A 20,645-nucleotide genomic window follows, 5' to 3' on the forward strand; every position below is an offset into this window, starting at 1 on the left:
AACAAATCAAGCAGTTTTGTTTCCACAGATGTGTTGCCACCATATATCTTACAATATCTGACTGCTATTGGCAGCAGCTTTACATGTCCATGATTGGACACATCAACGGACAGGGACACACATTCAACCTGGTCTAGGTCCTGTGTTACCAAAGTAGTTGCCCATGGTGCTAACACGTTACTTACTGTGGCGTCACATTTTGTCCTAGCACATGTAAACTTCGGCTCATAAAGCTTTCCCTCCTGCACAGCTAAATCATATTCTTCTTGGGAAGGCTCTACCTTCTTGATGAATGTGGTGACAGAGGGCATATCAACACGGGCAATCAGAGAGGCTTTATGTTTTTTTGTCTGTTGATGTTCTACCACTGCCGTTCTTCCCCCGGTTTCTTGGAAATACCTTTTAGTGAGCATCCAGGAAGGTAAATATACCGATGTTCTCAGGACCTTTTCAAACACACACCCTTCTCTTGTCCTGTGGGTGTTGTAACCTGACACTAAATAATTTATCTCTAATTTTACCCATACATCATTACCCATACATCATTAACAGCAGCCTAAGTACTAAACTGACATTTCAACACACACACGTCCCTTACATTGTCAGACCGATACAGATGTCTTTGTCTTATTGTGTATGTGTCCAGTTTTGTTTCTAGCCAGTTCAGTGTTGTTAGGTAGCCAGTTGCAGATAGGTGGTCCTGTGGTCTAAGTGAACAGGGAGGCTGTATAGACTGGGATTAGGGAGTAGAGATTAGCTCTCTGCTCAGTGTCATCTGCAATCCAACCACAACCCAGTCTGAGATATACCACCTATTGAAATGTTCACATTTACATGAATGTTCAGCATGCTCACTAAATTGTCTGATGCAATGGATAAGGCTGTGAAGTGTTTCTTAGCATGGGTTCTAGCATTAATGAATTAGACCCTGATGGAAGAGCAATGCTGTCTCATTTACACACCTCTCTCTCATCCCCTCCCTGTCTCCCTTTCTCCCTCTCACTTTCTATTTCTCTCCATCCCACCTTCCTTCTCACCCTCCTCTCCATTTAATAGATTAGGTGATAAAAGAGCACATTTTATTATGAGAGTGTGTGTAAGTGTGTGTGTGTGGTTTGATTTTACTATCATTGTGGGGACCAGAAGTCCTCACAAAAAAAACAAGATTCAGAGGAGTGGCGACATTTCACCAGTCCCCACAAAGAAAAATCGTTTTTTAGGCTTAGGGGTTAGATTTAAGGTTAGTGTTACAATTAGGGTTAGTGTTAGGGTATAGGTTTAGGGTTAGTGTTAGGGTATAGGTTAGGGTTAGTGTTAGGGTATAGGTTTAGGGTTATGAGTTAGGGTATAGGTTTAGGGTTAGTGTTAGGGTATAGGTTTAGGGTTAGTGTTAGGGTATAGGTTAGGGTTAGTGTTAGGGTATAGGTTTAGGGTTATGAGTTAGGGTGTTATGACGTGAACTGGAGGCGAAGTCAGTTGCAGGAGAGCAGAGTATAGTTAACAGGCGCACATTTATTTTCCGTTCCAAAACGAGAGCACTACAATAATCAAACAGGCTCAAAACACGGAACATAAATAAAAGTCAAGCGCATAAATCAAACACCACATAACATGAAACAATTACACACAAAGACATGATGGGAAACAGAGGGTTAAATACAAGTAGATTGATTGGGGAAATGAAAACCAGGTGTGTATGGAACAAGACAAATGGACATATGAAAAATGGAGCGGCGATGGCTAGAAAGCCGGTGACGTCGATCGCCGAACGCCGCCCGAACAATGAGAGGAGCTGACTTCGGCGGAAGTCGTGACATAGGGTTAGGTTTAGTTTCAGGGTTAGGGTTTTGGGATTAAGGTTGGGTTAAGGGTTAGGTTTAGGGTTAAGGAAAATAGGATTTTGAATGGGAATATTATTTTTTGGAACCTACAAGTATAGTAAAACATACTTGTGTGTGCATGTGTGTCCATCCTGGCTTCTAAGCTTAGTCTTCAGGTCAGGTAGAAGCCTTCAAATTATTCTTCCAAGTGGAGTCCGTCACTCAGTTATAAATATCAAGCTTGTCACACAGACGCAGATATGCACGCACACACACCTAGCCAGATTCTGCTTGTCTCCATGGATGCATGTATATCTGCTCTCGCCATTGGCTGATTAACAGTGGCACATTGCTTGGTACAGATCAATGGGTTGCAGCACTGTTTAGAAAGACAGTACAGCCAACTTTTGGCCCAGCCTCTCTGCATCATATAATTACTATGATCACAACATTGTCAGTGTTTTGTCTGTCTTGTAGCTGTAGGTACAATAGGTCTGTGCATGTTTCAGAGCACTGTTGACTTGGCTGCCAAGGTGTGTGTGTGCGGGGGGAAGGGGGTGGTACCTAGTCAATTGCACAACTGAATGCATTCAACTAATATGTGTTTTCCGCATTTAACCCAACCCCTCTGAATCAGAGAGGTACTGCCTTAATCCATAAGAGTCTAAGCCGGGGGAGGGGTGAGGGTACTACTAACCTATATGGAATTGTTTTAAGGTCATACCAAGGATATTTTTCTATTTGATTAGGAATTTTAAGACCCCTTAAAGTACCCCAAAAATATATTTAAAAACATATTTGATGAAAAAATATTTTTGGCCTTACTGCTATTAGCCCATACAAACACATTGAATAACAGATTCACTGCATGGAACAAAAGAGAGTCCCCAGAAAATCTACAGAAAGTTTGTTCTGAAGTGCCTGTCCAATATATGAGACATAAGAAAGACACCTTATTTTTGTCACTAAACAGTACAGATACAGTACCAGTCAAACGTTTGGACACACCTACTAATTCCAGGGTTTTTCTTTATTTTTACTATGTTCTACATTGTAGAATAATGGTGAAGACATCAAAACTATGAAATAACACATATGGAATCCTGTAGTAACCAAAAAAGTGTAAAACAAATCAAAATATATTTTAGATTTGATATTCTTCAAATAGCCAACCGTTGCCTTTATGACAGCTTTGCACACTCTTGGCATTCTCTCAATCAGCTTCTTGAGGAATGCTTTTCCAAAAGTCTTGAAGGAGTTCCCACAAATGCTGAGCACTTGTTGGCTGCTTTTCCTTCACTCTGCGGTCCAAATCATACCAAACCATCACAGTTTGGTTGAGGTCAGGTGATTGTGGAGGCTAGGTCATCTGATATCTTTTTTTACATTTAACCTTTATTTAACAAGGCAAGTCAGTTAAGAACAAATTCTTATTTACAATGATGGCCTACCCCAGATGACGCTGGGCCAATTGTGTGCCGCTTTATGGGACTGCCGGTCAAGGCCGGATGTGATACAGCCTGGATACGAAACAGGGACTATAGTGACGCCACTTGCACTGAGATGCAGGGCCTCAGACCGCTGCGCCACTCGGGAGCTCTGATGCAGCGCTCCATCACTTCCCTTCTTGGTCAAGTAGCCCATACACAGCCTGGAGGTGTGTTGGGTCATTGTCCTGTTGAAAAACAAATGATAGTCCTACTAAGCGCAAACCAGATGGGATGGCGTATCGCTGCAGAATGCTGTGGTAGCCATGCTGGTTAAGTGTGCCTTGAATTCTAAATAAATCACAGACAGTGTGGGGGTGCTTTGCTGGTTGCATTATCACACCTCCTTCTCCATGCTTCACGGTGGGAACCATACATGCAGAGATTGTCACTCTGTTATAAAGGATTTGGAGACAGGCGCAGGAATACATCATCTGGGTTTTTAATACACCCAAAACAAACACGTATACAAAACACTGGGATGTTCCCAAACAAAAGAGTGAGGGTAAACCTCGTAGAACGACACGGCACGAGACCCGTAATAAACAATGCACAAAACACGCAGCACATGCTGAAACAACACATAGGTATTCACACGACCAACGGACATGGGAACAATAACCGACAGCCCAATGTGGAAACAAAGGGCAGATTTATACAAACACAATCAGTGAGGAATTGGAACCAGGTGTGCGTAATGACACAGTTCAGTGCAGCCTAGAAGGCCGGTGATGTCGACCTCCAGAACTGGTGAACAGAATGAGCAGCAGTACCGAGGGGATCTGCTCTGCGTCTCACTACAACATGGTGGTTGGAACCAAAATTCTCAAATTTGGACTCATCAGACCAAAGGACAGATTTCCACCAGTCTAATGTCCATTGCTCGTGTCTCTTGGTCTTCGCAAGTGTTTTCTTCTTATTGTTGTCCTTTAGTAGTGGTTTCTTTGCATCAATTCGACCATGAAGGCCTGATTCACGCAGTCTCCTCTGAACAGTTGATGTTGAGATGTGTCTGCTAATTGAACTCTGTGTAATATTTATTTGGGCTGCAATTTCTGAGGCTGGTAAATCTAATGAACTTTTCCTCTGCAGCAGAGGTAACTCTGGGTCTTCCTTTCCTGTGGCGGTCCTCATGAGAGCTAGTGTCATCATAGCGTTTGATAGTTTTTGCGAGTGCACTAAAGGAACTTTCAAAGTTCTAGAAATTTTTCGCATTAACTGACTTTCATGTCTTAAAGTCATGATGGACTGTCATTTTTCTTTGCTTATTTGAGCTGTTCTTGCCATAATATGGACTTGGTCTTTTACAAATAGTGCTATCTTCTGTATACCACCCCTACCTTGTCACAACACAACTGATTGGCTGAAATACATTAAGAAGGAAAGAAATTCCACATATTAACTTTTAACAAGACGCACCTGTTAATTGAAATGCATTCCAGGTGACTGCCTTATGAAGCTGGTTGAGCGAATGCCAAGATTGTGCAAAGCTGTCATGAAGGCAAAGGGTGTCTACTTTGAATAATCTCAAATATAAAATATATTTTGATTTGTTTAACACTTTTTTGGGTTACTACACGATTCCATATGTCTCATTTAATAGTTTTGATGTCTTCACTATTATTCTACAATGCAGAAAATAGTAAAAATAAATAAAAAACACTGAATGAGTAGGTGTGTCCAAACTTTTGGCTGGTACTGTATACAGTGCATTGGGAAAGTATTCAGATCCATTGAGCTTTACCACTGTCTGTTACGTTACAGCCTTATTCTAAAATGGATTAAATAAATAAAAATCGTCATCAATCTACACACAATACCACATAATGACAAAGTGAAAACAGGGTTTTAGAAATGTATATTAAATATAAAAAAGTTGAAATACCTTATTTCCATAAGTATTCAGACCTTTTGCTATGAGACTCGACATTGAATTCAGGTGCATCCTGTTTCCATTGATCATCCGTGAGATGTTTCTACAACGTGATTGGAGTTCACCTGTGGTAAATTTAATTGATTGGACATGTTTTAGAAAGGCACAGACCTGTCTATATAAGGTCCCACAGTTGACAGTGCATGTGAGAGCAAAAACCAAGTCATGAGTTGGAAGGAATTTAAATAAATCAAATCAAATCAAAGTTTATTTATCACGTGCGCTGAAAAAAACAGGTGTAGATCTGACAGTGAAATGCTTACTTACAGGCTCTAACCAATAGTGCAAAAAAGGTATTAGGTGAACAATAGGTAAGTAAAGAAATAAAAACAACAGTAAAAAGACAGTGAAAAACAGTGGCGAGGCTATATACAGTAGTGAGGCTATAAAAGTAGAGAGGCTACATACAGACACTGGTTAGTCAGGCTGACTGCGGTAGTATGTACATGTAGATATGGTTAAAGTGACTATGCATATATGATGGACATAGTAGCGTAAAAGAGGGGTTGGTGGGTGGTGGGTGGCGGGACACAATGCAGATAGTTCGGTTAGCCAATGTGCGGGAGCACTGGTTGGTCGGGCCTATTGAGGTAGTATGTACATGATAGTATAGTTAAAGTGACTATGCATATATGATAAACAGAGAGTAGCATCACCGTAAAAAGACGGGTTGAGGGGGGGGGGTTGTGGGGGGCACACAATGCAAATAGTCCGGGTAGCCATTTGATTACCTGTTCAGGAGTCTTATGGCTTGGGGGTAAAAACTGTTGAGAAGCTTTTTTGTCCTAGACTTGGCACTCCGGTACCGCTTGCCATGCGATAGTAGAGAGAACAGTCTATAACTGGGGTGGCTGGGGTCTTTGACAATTTTTAGGGCCTTCCTCTGACACTGCCTGGTGTAGAGGTCCTGGATGGCAGGCAGCTTAGCCCCAGTGATGAACTGGGCCGTACGCACTACCCTCTGTAGTGCCTTGTGGTCAGAGGCCGAGAAATTGCCATACCAGGCAGTGATGCAACCAGTCAGAATGCTCCGAGACAGGATTGTGTCGAGGCACAGATCTGGGGAAGGGTACCAACAAAGTCTGCAGCGTTGAAGGTCCCAAAGAACACAGTGGACTCCATCATTCTTAAATGGAAGAAGTTTAGAACCACAAAGACTCTTCCTAGAGTTGGTCTAGGTCAGGGAGGTGACCCCAAGAATCTAATGGTCACTCTGACAGAGATCCAGAGTTCCTCTGTGGAGATGGAAAAACCTTCCAGAAGGACAACCATCTCTGCAGCACTCCACCTATCAGGCGTTTAAGGTAGATTGGCCAGACAGAACTCACTCCTCAGTAAAGGGCAGATGACAGCCCGTTTGGAGTTTGCCAAAAGGCACCTTAAGACTCTCAGACCATGAGAAACAACATTCTCTGGTCAGATGAAACCAAGATTGAACTCTTTGACCTGAATTCAAAGTGTCATGTCTGGAGGAAATCTGGCACCATCCCTACGGTGAAAACATTACCACATCATCATGCTGTGGAAATGTTTTTTGGAGGCAGGGACTGGGAGACTAGTCAGGATCGAAGGAAAGATGAACGGAGCAAAGTACACAGCCTAGACAACGCAGTAGTGGGTTCGGAACAAGTCTCTGAACCCAATCGAACATCTCTGGAGAGACCTGAAAATAGCTGTCCAGCAACGCTGTCCATCCAACCTGACAGAGCTTGAGAGGATCTGCAGAGAAGAAAGGGAGAAACTCCCATAATACAGGTGTGCCAAGCTTTTAGTGTCATACACAAGAAGACTCGAGACTGTAAATGTTGCCAAAGGTGCTTCAACAAAGTACTGAGTGAAGGGGCTGAATACTGATGTAATTGTGATATTTCAAATTTGTTTTGCTAAAATTTGCTAAAATTTCTAAAAACCTGTTTTTACTTTGTCATTATCTGGTATTGTGTGTAGATTGATGAGGGGGAAAACAATTTCATCCATTTTAGAATAAGGCTGTAACTTAACAAAATGTGGAAAAGTTCATGCGGTCTGAATACTTTTCGAATACTCTGTACTTCCATAAATGTTTTTGACTGGTACCGGTGGACCCTCAGACGAGTCTTTTGAGGCCTGTGGGCCTTCTCAAGCAAAACAAGAGTCTCACCTTTACACAGATGGGTCATATTAGTGTGAAGCCCAAGCTGGTAGGTCACCTGTGTCGACATCAGATGAGTCCCACAACGCTTGTGGGGGTCTTAAAGCAAATCGTAGAACACTGTCATGTTCGTGAGAGTCTCATCTTACCTTAGAGGGGTAATAGTTTGTAGGCCAAACTGGTTGGACACTACAGACGATTTTGTGAGAAGACCGATTTTCGGGTTGTCTCATGGTCTGACAAACACCGCTATAGCTCTGTCGCATTTCACCGCAGATATGGAAGTGTTACATAGGCGGATTCAGCGGATTGAGACTCATCCAATGCAAGAAAACAGACACAGTGTATCTCTAGCTTAAGCTGATCGATTTTTATATGATGCTGAATAGTTTTTCACAGGGGCTAGGGCATCAACCTTAGGGGGTTAATCAACATCACCAGGCCTGGGAGCAGTTGGGGGTTAACTGCCTTGCTCATGGACAAAATGGCATATTTTTCTATTTTTCCACATTGCTGGCTTTGGGATTCGAACCAGCAACATTTTGGTTACTGGCTCAATGCTCTTAACCGCTAGGCTACCTGCCGCCGTGTGTGTGTAAATGTGTGTGTGTGCATTTGTGCATGCGTGATATTTCCACTCTAATGAGAGTGAGTTGGTAGAGGGAGTCTCATTTCCATGGTACCAGCTCATGATCCTGATAGGATGCAAACTAATTAGCAACACTTGATGAATGTGTCTGTTTACCACTGCATGATAATAGTCAAGGCCAGGTGTGTGTGTGGGTAATCAGTATGTGTGTCTGTGTGCGTGCGTTTGTCTAACCCCTATCTGTCTCCCTCTACCAGTTCAACACCAGGGTGAATAACACAGCGTGTTTTGACCACCTGGTCCAGGCCAACGTGAGGAATAAGAAGATCCTGAAGGATGCTGTTCAGAACATCTCTGCTAAAGGCATCACCAACTACACCAAGGGATTTGAGTTTGCCTTCGAACAGCTCTATGCAGTAAGAGGCCCTATGCTCTGTTCATAACACTGTAGTAATAATAGATGTACAGTGTAACGACAGCCCTGCTCCTTGTTATTTTACTTTGATACTTCAGGAACATACTGCACTTCATGTAAAATGTACAAACTGTTACCTTTGAGCTCTGCTCTTTCTCGTATGATAGCTTATTGTCAGACACTGACCTCTGCTGCAGAACTGAGCCATTACCGCTAGATGGGCATGCTGCAAAGTCAAAATTGTCTATATTGTAAAAATGTATGAAAACTAAAATGTGCTTTTTTGATCTTAATTTAAGGGTTAGCAGTGTGCATAAGGTTAGGGTTAATGTTAGGATTAGGTTTAACATCTGATTATATGACTTTGTGGCTGTGCCAGCTAGTGACCAATCTGCAGTTATGACTCCAGTGCAAGTTTCATGACAATAAACGCCAACCTGCGTGTCCAACCCTCCTCCAGTCTTCTAAAACCCAGATTTTTGTCATCTGCTTCTTACCAGTACCTTGATTACAGGATTTGGTGGTGTTGTGTTAGGATGGGGGTTAGCAACCCCTGTTCTCTACCTGGTGTGTTTTCTCTGTGCAGACTAACATCACTAGAGCCAACTGTAACAAGATCATCATGCTGTTCACTGACGGAGGAGAGGAGAGAGCATCGGCCATACTTCAGGAATACAACTCTGACAAGAAGGTACAGTTGAACGCACACACACACTTTAATGTATAATCCACCTAGTCGGTGACCCTTCTAGTAAACGTAGAGTAATGCGTTGGATCAAGAGGAACTATTCTGTGTGCTGAACCTATTGTTTATACAGGCGGAGAGCAATGATTATTACAAACACACACACCCACACACACACACAAACACACACAAAACCCTAAACCTTAACCCTAGCTCCTAACCCTAACCCTAAACCTAACACTAATTCTAACCTTAACCCTAAGCGTTTGACCTTGTGGGGACTAACAAGCAGATATGAAGTGTGGTGATGACTCTACCAAAGCTAAAGCTGTTCTCGCTGCTCAGCACATGAAAGGAAATGGGTATGATGGGGTTTAGAGAGAGCATGGTAACACCACCCCCAGGTCTTCACAAAACAACACACTGCGTGCAATATAACAGTAACCCTCCCACGAGCAGGATTTAACATTCTATGGCTCATAATAACCTCACAGTGGCTTGGTTCATACAATACCTAACTATGGTTGATTAACTTCCATCACACACAATACGGTTCAATGTGGATGTTGCTATAACAGATGCATATGTTCCTGTGTTCTAGGTGCGTATCTTCACCTTCTCAGTAGGTCAGCACAACTATGATAAAGGTCCAGTCCAGTGGATGGCCTGCGCTAATAAAGGTATGTTGTTGTTGTTTGTAATATTGAAGCACTGCTACAGCTGTGTATGATTTGAGGTCCATTTTGGTCTACTCATATAATTAATATCCTGATCTTAGCCCATTCTCTGTTTCTCCCAGGATACTTCTATGAGATTCCCTCAATTGGAGCCATACGCATCAACACTCAAGTGAGAAGCAATGTGCATGAACATGTGTGTGTGTGTTTAATGTTGTCCCAGACGTGTGTCTGTGATTGACTTTGTCTTTAAGGTGTGTATTTGAAGGAGAGTATGTATGTGTGTGTTCTAGGAGTACCTGGATGTACTGGGCAGACCCATGGTTTTAGCTGACCAGCTGGCCAAGCAGGTCCAGTGGACTAATGTCTACCTCGACGCTCTGGTATGACATCACTTCCTCCAATCCCACAATGCACCTCACCAAAATCTAACTCTATGCTGGAGGCTTCTGAAACCCAACAACGATGACTTTAATTTAGCTTTCTTTGTCTGTGTGTGTATTAGGAGCTAGGTCTGGTCATCACAGGAACCCTACCTGTCTTCAACAAGACCAAGTATAAAGATGAATTGGGCATAGAGGTAATCCACATACACAACCAGGAAAACAAACTCTTTACGTTTACACAGATGCTCTTTCCCAGAATGACTTACAGTAGTGAGTGCATCATTTTTTTTTACTGGTCCCGCTTGGGAATCAAACGCACATCCCTACCATTGCAAGCGCCATGCTCTACCAACTGGGCCTCACGGGACCGTTTTTCAGATAATCCCATCCCAGCATTAGACGCCAATATCCTCTAAATTAGCACGACTCTTACTATTCAGACTGTGATTTGACATTTTCATTTTGATCTCCTTGCCTCTTTCCTCCTCTTTCCCTCTCTCTCAGATTCAGAACCAGTTGATCCTAGGCGTGATGGGGATTGACGTGTCACTAGATGACATCAAGAAGCTCACACCGCGCTACACTGTGAGTGACACACACACTAACACACCAGAACACTCCTTATTCTCTTACTTCAGTCTCAGTGTTACCTGTGACAGCTCTACCCTCTCTCATATCAACTCAAGCATGTTGATGATACTTTAATAATCCAGAACAGTGATGTATTGAGAAGACATCAATGTTCCCTATGGCGTACAGCCTATGATCAACTGTCTCCCCCAACCCTCTCTGTACCTCCGTTTCTTAGATCGGACCTAATGGATATTATTTTGCCATCGACCCCAACGGATATGTGCTGCTACACCCCAACCTCCAACCTAAGGTATGTTCTATTCTTACCTCTTCTATTCTGTTAACACGGTTTACAATCCCAACTCATACAGAGTAGACTGATGATCCTGAGGTGCTGCTATGACTGCTGTGGATCTTATGTATGTTCATATGAACACACACATGATCGTAGCAGTATATCTAGCCACTAGGCCACCATGATGGTTCTGACCCACCTTTAGAGAAACACAACCCACTGCTCCTCCCTACCTCTTCGATTCATCCCTACCTCTTCTATTCCTCCTCCACTTTCTTTTCCTCCTTTCCTGACCTCCTCCTCAACACCTGCAGGCCAGGTCTTGACAGGCTACATAGGGCCGTGTGTGGCCCAGGCCCAGGCTCTCTTTTGGGGCATGTTGTGTTCAGAGGGGGGCCTCTCTGGATCTGAGTTTTAGTTCTCCTGGGACACATGTTCACATCTCATCCAGCCACAGCCTATACTATGTTCTGCTATAGTAGAGGCTAATCAAAATGGATACACACTCATGGATCCAATCTATACATACACACACAGGCACTGACCAACACACAGCATACACATGGAGTGCATGCATGTATGTGAAGGCATGCAGCCTCTTTCAAAGGGAACCATTTCAAAGTGACTGGGGGTCTTGTAGAGTGTTGTATACGTTTCCTATGGAAGAACCATCTGTGTGAGTGTGTTAGTCAGGTTTTGGAGCAGGCTTCACATTACAGAGAGGGGATCAGAGATGAATGCCATCAGAAGGCCTTGGTCTGACTAATGTGATTTGAACCATGCTGATATACGAGCCAGGTCACCCATGACACAAGTCAGTATTCGACGTCCACCCACGTCTGAGGACGTCAAGCGATGATGTGGAAACCGGCCACGAGGGGCAACAGTGAGAACTGTTACCTTCAAGTAGGTTTCGGGTTTTGCTAGAGCATCGTGGACGGGGATGGCGTAAGAATCAGCCTCTTTTTCCAAAGGTTGCAAGTTGAAATCATGCGATAGAAAGTTATTTTTGTTTTAAGCCTATCCCAAACCTTAACCCTTAGCTTAACCATTTGAAGTTAATGCATTACTTTAAGATTTCCGAGTTAATGCCTAAACTTAACCATGACCTTAAAAACGTAACTTTAACCCTAAAAAGTTTGAGAAACATTAATGAACATCTAATTCTGATGTGAAACTGAGAGCTAGTTGGATATACACTGAGTATACAAAACATTAAGAACACTAGCTTTTTCCATAACAGACTGACCAGGTGAATCCAGGTGAAAGCTATGATCCCTTATTGATGTCACTTGTTAAATCCACTCCAATCAGTGTAGATGAAGGGGAGGAAACAAGTCAAAGAAGGATTTTAAAGCCTTGAGACAATTGAGACATGGATTGTGTATGTGTACCATTCAGATGGGCAAGACAAAAGATTTAAGTGCCTTTGAACGGCGTATGGTAGTAGGTGCCAGGCACACTGGTTTGTGTCAAGAACTGCAATGTTGCTGGGTTTTTCACACTCAACCGTTTCATATGTGTATCAAGGACAACTGTGGAAAGAAAGCATTGGAGTCAACATGGGCCATCATCCCAGTGGAACGCTTTCAACACCTCGTCCATGCATCGATGCATTGAAGCTGTTCTGAGGGCAATGTATTCCTAATGTTTGGTATAATCAGCGTATGCTACAGACTACCCATACAAGCAGAGCACATGCAAACCTTTGTTGAGGATTGCAACAGTCATGGTTTGATTCCTGTCTGGCCACATATGATTAAACATTTATTCTATTTAGATAAAAGAGCCTGGCCTATGAATTCTTATTATTATCAAATGGAGAATAATATGTCTCCCACTGAAATACTCCCTGCATCACTCTCATTACAGTATGTGTCTGTTAGAAAAGGATCTGTAACCGCAAGACAAGACTCAGTAAGCCATGTGCATTCACTCTCCATGAGGTGACAGTAGGACAGAGAGAGAGTAGATGTACTACACAGGAGGTTGGTGGCACCTTAATTGGGGAGGACGGACTCGTGGTAATGGCTGGAGCGGAAGGAGTGGAATGGTATCAAATATGGTTTCCATGTGTTTCATACCATTCCATTTGCTTTGTTCTAGCCATTATTATGAGCCGACCTCCCCTCAGCAGCCTCCACTGATGTACTATAGTAGAATATAGTATAGACTTAGATTATTAGCACTTAGGTGCTGATCTTTAACTGTAAGACCATTGAGTAGAGTGTGTGTGTACAGTACAATGTGGTCAAGTGATGGCATTTCCTGATGCTATAGCCCTATGAGCAGCTATACTCCTTGTCACGCCCTGACCGTAGAGAGCTTTTTATGTGATTTGGGTGGGCATTCTATGTTCATTTTCTATGTTTTGTATTTCTTTGTTGTTTGGCGGGTGTGGTTCTCAATCAGAGGCAGCTGTCTATCGTTGTCTCTGATTGAGAACCATACTTAGGTCGCTTTTTCCCACATGGTTTTTGTGGGTAGTTGTTTTCTGTTTTGTGTCTGCACCAGACAGAACTGTTTTCGTGTTCTATTTTTGGTTATTTTGTCTCAGTGTTCAGTTTTAATAAAAAACATGAACACTTACCACGCTGCGCTTTGGTCCACACCTTCTTCAACAGACGGCCGTTACACTCCTACATTCCAGGAGGAATAGATAAGAATAGTGACTAGTACGTATTAGTTAGTTACTAACCTCCAGTAAACTAACGTCACATAATTAGCTCAATGTTTCACACTGTTTATTTAGACTCTTTCAGATTTTCTATGTAATGGTTTCTTTCCACTAATCCATCTGTCATATTGTTATTATGTTATGTAAGTGACTAGAGACGTTTGGGTGTGCGGTTATGTGTGTATGTGAGAGGGAGTGGGGGAGAGAGAGAAGGGTGGGTCCTAGAGGAAATGATAGATGTTGTAGATAAGGCAGTTTCCTGTGATGAGTTAAGTCATTGGAGCTAGAGCTGTCTGGCAGAGAGAAGCAGTGACTAAACTAACACATGATGACATGACCAGGGTTATAGTGGGTCCTTCCTTAGTACTGCTGCAGGTTTGCCGTTCTCCCTGGATCAATTCTTGAAACTGTAGTTCCTATTTATATTCACACCATATACATGCTTTTTAAATTATGTCCATTATCCAGTGAAAGGGCATGAGTATTTTCTCATGGACCCCTGTGCTGTCTATGGTCTCCCCTATGGGGGCCCACCCTGAAACACACACCCTGTCAATCTTACTGTGTATGATGTGTGTGTCCGTGCCTGTGTGCGTGTCTGTGCAAATGTGTGATCAGAGAAACAGAGGGGTGTGTGAATATTGAGGGTGACCTTTGACTATTTGAACATATTCTCTCTTTTCTCTCTCTTTCTTGTGTTTCGGTCTGTATGTGATTATGGTTGTATAGAAAAGCCATTTCATATTCATCACATAAATCCCTTGCTACATTTGGAGTTGGATTTTGATCTCTCTCCCCCACCCACTCACTTACCCCCTCTCTTTCTTTCTCTGCCATATACTTTCATCCTCCCACAGAATAAACGATTTGACTGTTTATCAATGTGCATGTATTTTCTGTATCATCTAATGGCCTCTAACGCAACTAGCTCTCACAGTTTCACGTCAGAATTAGACATTTTTCAAACGTCATATTTTTAAGTTGTTGCAAAATGTCACATTTTGAAGTGTTTAATGTTAAGTTTAGTTTAACTCCTAATGGTTAAGGTAAGGGTTAAGGTTTGGAATAGGCTTGAAAAAAAATCTCTAAAACGACTGTCTATTGCTGGATTCAAACTTGCAACCTTTGGAATCAGAGGGAGACGCTTATGCCCAACCCTGTCCACAACACCCTAGCAAAACTGTTACCTACTTGAAAGTAACAGCACTCACTGTTGCTCCTAGTGGCCGGATTCCACATCATCTCATGACGTCCTCAGATATCGATGGACGTCGAATACTGACTTGTATCACGAATGACCTGGCTCCTAACAAAATAGATGTTATTTTTTTCATGTTAAGATCCACTTCATCTTCCTCCTCCTTCTCCACTGTTCCATCTGTATTTTCTCTCTCCATCTAATGTAAGGATCATTTATTAACCACCACAATCACAGTGTGTGTCTAGCTTTTGCAGAAACTAAATCCATATGAACCTTCTATAAAGGGTATGCAGTCTAAAGGTAGAGCAGCGTTGTTTTAGACCAGCGTATCAGGTTCCATCCATTTACTGGTGCTTTAACAGAGTAGATGTGGATTACTGCTGCTACTTACATTATAACATTATAAAGTCACTGATACGCACAGAGGGTTTCGCTGCTGACATTAACACTGTGTACAGTCGGTCTGTATGAAACACACATACACAGACTCAAACAGGCATGAAGACAACACACGCACAGACTAAACCACCAACACAAGCAACACACACAAAAACACACACATACACACACACATACCAGGCAAAAGTGCATTGAGGACGTCGTCCCCACAGTGACTGTACGTACATACCCCAACCAGAAGCCATGGATTACAGGCAACATTTGCACTGAGCTAAAGGGTAGAGCTGCCGCTTTCAAGGAGCGGGACTCTAACCCGGAGCGTAAAAGAAAACATGCTATGCCCTCCAACGAACCATCAATCAGGCAAAGCATCAATACAGGACTAAGATTGAATCATACTACATCTGCTCTGACGCTCGTCTTATGTGGCAGGGCTTGCAAACTATTACAGACTACAAAGAGAAGCACAGCTGTGAGCTGCCCAGTAACACGAGCATACCAGACGAGCTAAATCACTTCTATGCTCGCTTCGAGGCAAGCAACACTGAGGCATGCATGAGAGCATCGGCTGTTCCGGACGACTGTGTGATCACGCTCTCCGTAGCCGACGTGAGTATGACCTTTAAACAGGTCAACATTCACAAGGCTGTGGGGCCAGACGGATTACCAGGACGTGTGCTCCAGGCATGTGCTGACCAACTGGCAGGTGTCTTCACTGACATTTTCAACATGTCCCTGATTGAGTCTGTAATACCAACATGTTTCAAGCAGACCACCATAGTCCCTGTGCCCAAGAACACGAAGGCAACTTGCCTAAATGACTACAGACCCGTAGCACTCATGTCTGTAGCGATGAAGTGCTTTGAAAGGCTGGTAATGGCTCACATCACCACCATTATCCCAGAAACCGTAGAGCCACTCCAATTTGCATACAGCCCAAACAGATCCACAGATGATGCAATCTCTATTGCACTCCACACTGGCCTTTCCCACCTGGACAAAAGGAACACCTACGTGAAAATGCTATTCATTGACTATAGCTCAACGTTTAACACCATAGTACCCTCAAAGCTCATCACTAAGCTAAGGATCCTGGGACTAAACACCTCCCTCTGCAACTGGATCCTGGACTTCCTGACGGGCCGCCCCCAGGTAGTGAGGGTAGGTAGCAACACATCTGATCCTGAACACTGGAGCCCCTCAGGGGTGCGTGCTCAATCCCCTCTTGTACTCCCTGTTCACCCACGACTGCATGGCCAGGCACGACTCCAACACAATCATTAAGTTTGCAAACGACACAACAGTGGTAGGCCTGATCACCGACAATGACGAGACAGCCTATAGGGAGGAGGTCAGAGACCTGGCCGGTTGGTGCCAGAATAACAACCTATCCGTCAACGTAACCAAGAATAAGGAGATGATTGTGGACTACAGGAAAAGGAGGACCGAGGACTCCCCCATTCTCATCGACGGGGCTGTTGTGGAGCAGGTTGAGAGCTTCAAATTTCTTGGTGTCCACATCACCAACAAACTAGAATGGTCCAAACACACCAAGACAGTTGTGAAGAGGGCACGACAAAGTCTATGCCCCTTCAGGAAACTAAGAAGATTTGGCATGGGTCCTGAGATCCTCAAAAGGTTCTACAGCTGCAACATCGAGCGCATCCTGACTGGTTGCATCACCAAGCCATAAGACTCCTGAACAGGTAATCAAATGGCTACCCAGACTATTTGCATTGTGTGCCCCCCACAACCCCTCTTTATACTGCTGCTACTCTCTGTTTATTATATATTCATAGTCACTTTAACCATACCTACATGTACATACTACCTCAATCAGCCCGACTAACCGGTGCCTGTATATAGCCTCGCTACTGTTATAGCCTCGCTTCTGTATGTAGCCTCGCTACTGTTATTTTTCACTGTTTTTTTTGTGTTGTTTTTATTTCTTTACTTACCTATTGTTCACCTAATACCTTTTTTGCACTGGTGGTTAGAGCCTGTAAGTAAGCATTTCACTGTAAGGTCTACCTACACCTGTTGTATTCGGCGCACGTGACAAATAAACGTTGATTTGATTTGAAGTATTCAAGTCAGTGGTAAACCCCTACCTGGCATTGATTCTCAGCTTTATAAACTGTCTGATTGTATATACAACTATACAGGTTATCCTCTTGTGTTGAACATGATTCAAAGGGTAAGGAGCAGAGTTTTACAGTTTGGCCTGAAGCCATGCTAAGAACCCAGCACTGAAAAACATACACACTACTGCATTTCATTACAACTCACTGTTACAACTCACTATAACAACTCAACATGCTTCAGAGGGACCGATATAAACAGGGTCATTCTACTGAATTAACCAGCTTTATTTACTACAATAACCCAGTGTTTTTCTCCATAGTAATGTTGTATTCACTGGTTTCTTGTAAATATTGAATAAATGTATATATGGGCACCTTTGTACGTGTGTGTCTGTGTGATTGTGTGTGTGTGTGTGTGTGTGTGTGTGTGTGTGTGTGTGCACGCGTCCGTGCCTGAGTGTGTGCTTTCCTGAGTGAGTGCCGTGTCTGTGTGCGTGAGCGTGTGTCATGCTAACTCATCCACCAGACTAAACACCCTCCTCTCTTCAGAACCCTAAATTCCAGGAGCCTGTCACTCTGGACTTCCTCGATGCGGAACTGGAGAACGACGTCAAAGTCCAGGTAAAAACACACACACACACACCACACACCACACACACACCCACACACACACACACACACACCACACACACACACACACACACACACACACACACACACACACACACACACACACACACACACACACACACACAGGTGTTAGTTGGTCCTGTCTCCTACTAAATCTAATTGAGTGTGATTTACACAGTGACTGGCTGTAAATGAGAGGACATGTTTACAGGAGCAGTGGACACCACAAACTCTGTCTGTCTCTCTCTCTCCTTTTATATTACTGTTGGAGTGAAGTTCAACGTATGCAGTATGTGCTACAATCTCCTTGTTGTTATTCCTCTCTCTTCGCTCTCTCTCTCTCTCGCTCTCTCGCTTCCTCTCGCTCTCTTCTCTCTCCTCTCTCTCTCTCTCTCTCTCTCTCTCTCTCTCTCTCTCTCTCTCTCTCTCTCTCTCTCTCTCTCTCTCTCTCTCTCCTCTTCTCTCTCTTCTCTCTCCCCTCTCGGTGTACAGATGTGAACTTGTTTTAGATTATAGAGAGAATGGTAGAGAGATCAAACCCTGTAACCATTCAGATATCTGACACAGGGTACAGTTGAAGAAGAAACATTTTTAGATTTATTTTGTTATTTCTCTCTCCTCTCTCTCTCTCTCTCTCTCTGTAGATCAGGAGAATTATGATAAATGGGAACCCAGGTGAAGAGACCATAGAGACTCTGGTTAAAACTCAGGATGAGGTGAGATCAGCACAAATTACAGATAAATATGTTACTAATACTGACTCACTGATGTCATCTCCCAGTGAAAACAGTGAAAGGTTTCCGGGGAAGTGAGTTATATGTTGTTTATGATTTAGGATTAGGACTGTTTTAATGCTTATGTTTGTGTGTGTATGTGTTTTCACGTGCATTGTGCATGTGTGCGTGCTTGTGTGTGTGTTTGTGTGCATGTGTGTGCGCTCTCTGACAGAGATACATCGACAGAGGAGTAAGGACGTACACCTGGGCTCAGGTCAATGGAACAGACTATAGGTGAGCAGGAGGACTGACAGATGTTGATTCCAGTTCAGAAACAACCCTTAACCCCATAGCTGTAGCCTTAGAAACTAGTGGCCATCTGAAAGCATTGGATAGGTTGCTGTAGTATTACAGTTGTCTTAGATCTCGCCTTCATGAATAATATACATCTGGCCAGTAGGGGGCACTCTTTGTCCCTTTCCATCACAGTAAAACAATCACTCAAATGTGTTTATGCAGATTATCAGTGTTCTGTCACCTTCTGGATGAACATGTTTTTCCAAGCATCGCCATTAGTCTGTCAACAGTGACCATACCTTTATTTCCCCAGCTTGGCCCTAGTCCTGCCAATGTACAGTGAACACTACATACAGGCCAAACTGGGAGACACCATCAGACAGGCTATGGGTGAGTACACACACACACAAACACACACATCAACACAAACAAAACATTCTTCAACGACTCTGCTCTCAGATCAGCGAGTTTTGCCGTTGGCCCTTATTTATAGAGTGCTTTTTCGAACTTCTGTGAGTGTAATGTTTACTGTTCATTTTATTGTTTATTTCACTTTTGTATATTATCTACTTCACTTGCTTTGGCAATGTTAACATATGTTTCCCATGCCAATAAAGCCCCTTGGATTGAATTGAAATGAGTGGCCCTCTAGACCAGTCTCCAGTCCTCCTACTCATAGACTTAACCACACATACTTTGATCCTCCCTGCAGTCTCTCCCTTTGTCTCGCTCTCTCCTTCCATCCTACCACCCCGCTCTACCTCTTCTGCTCGCTCTCTCTCCTGGGCTCAGGAGTTTCTCTCTTCCCTCCCTGTCTCCCAACCCTTTCCCACTTCATACTTCCTTTGTTCCCTCTCTCACTCTCTACCTTCATCCTTTCCATTACTCTTTCCTCTGTTCCCTCTCTTGGAATCTGAGGGCAGAGGGGACATATTACCTTCTACAAAGCTTGACTCTGCTCCAGGGCTTTCCTCTGGACTGTAAATCTGTCTGTACCTCATTCTCTACCCATACCTGGTTTATAGCTGCTCATAGTGGCTTTATCACATGGACCATGTACCTCTGATGTACAAGATAAATCCACCTCTACATCCAACTCTCTGTTGACTTTAATGTTCCCCTCCTGTCTTCTCTCTATCTGCTCCTTTATTGGATCCATACAGCTCCATGGGGCAAGTACTCAGTGTATTCTCTGGTGTATCTCACTTTTCATTATCTCTCCTCCAGTCTCTGCATGGTCATGTGTCTGTGTTTGCTTGATGAAGTATATTAATTCAGAGGGAAACTAGAGGAAGTGAAAAGGAATGACTAATCTACGGTGATAGGGAGTAATAGAAAGAGCAGTTAAGGTCCATGTGATCCCTGTCCTGCCAAGTCCTTAGAGGAGACGCCCCAAATCCACCTGTCATGTTTAACATGCTATTGAAATGATTTATTTAGTTATTTGATTTAACCAGGCAAGACAGTTAAGAACAAATTGTTATTTACAACGACGGCCTACCCTAACCCGGACGACGCTGGGCCAATTTTGCGCCGCCCTATGGGACTCCCAATCACCGCCGGTTGTGATACAGCCTGGAATCAAATCAGGGTCTGTTGTGATGCCTCTAACACTGAGATGTAGTGCCTTAGACCGCTGTGATACAGCCT

The 20,645-nt window shown here is 43.3% G+C and overlaps 1 protein-coding gene across 1 annotated transcript in view; it reads left to right on the forward strand.

Moving 5' to 3' along the window:
- LOC111953063 (voltage-dependent calcium channel subunit alpha-2/delta-1-like) overlaps window positions 1–20,645 on the forward strand; it is a 123,105-nt gene that overhangs the window by 64,819 nt on the left and 37,641 nt on the right. Inside the window, 10 exon segments of the mRNA XM_070435223.1 lie at window positions 9,662–9,740; window positions 9,860–9,909; window positions 10,031–10,120; window positions 10,243–10,317; window positions 10,628–10,708; window positions 10,932–11,006; window positions 17,902–17,973; window positions 18,627–18,698; window positions 18,931–18,992; window positions 19,309–19,385. Of these exon segments, the coding sequence (XP_070291324.1) occupies window positions 9,662–9,740; window positions 9,860–9,909; window positions 10,031–10,120; window positions 10,243–10,317; window positions 10,628–10,708; window positions 10,932–11,006; window positions 17,902–17,973; window positions 18,627–18,698; window positions 18,931–18,992; window positions 19,309–19,385 (733 nt within the window).

Source organism: Salvelinus sp. IW2-2015, linkage group LG26, assembly GCF_002910315.2.
Source record: "Salvelinus sp. IW2-2015 linkage group LG26, ASM291031v2, whole genome shotgun sequence".
Lineage (NCBI taxonomy): Eukaryota > Metazoa > Chordata > Actinopteri > Salmoniformes > Salmonidae > Salvelinus > Salvelinus sp. IW2-2015.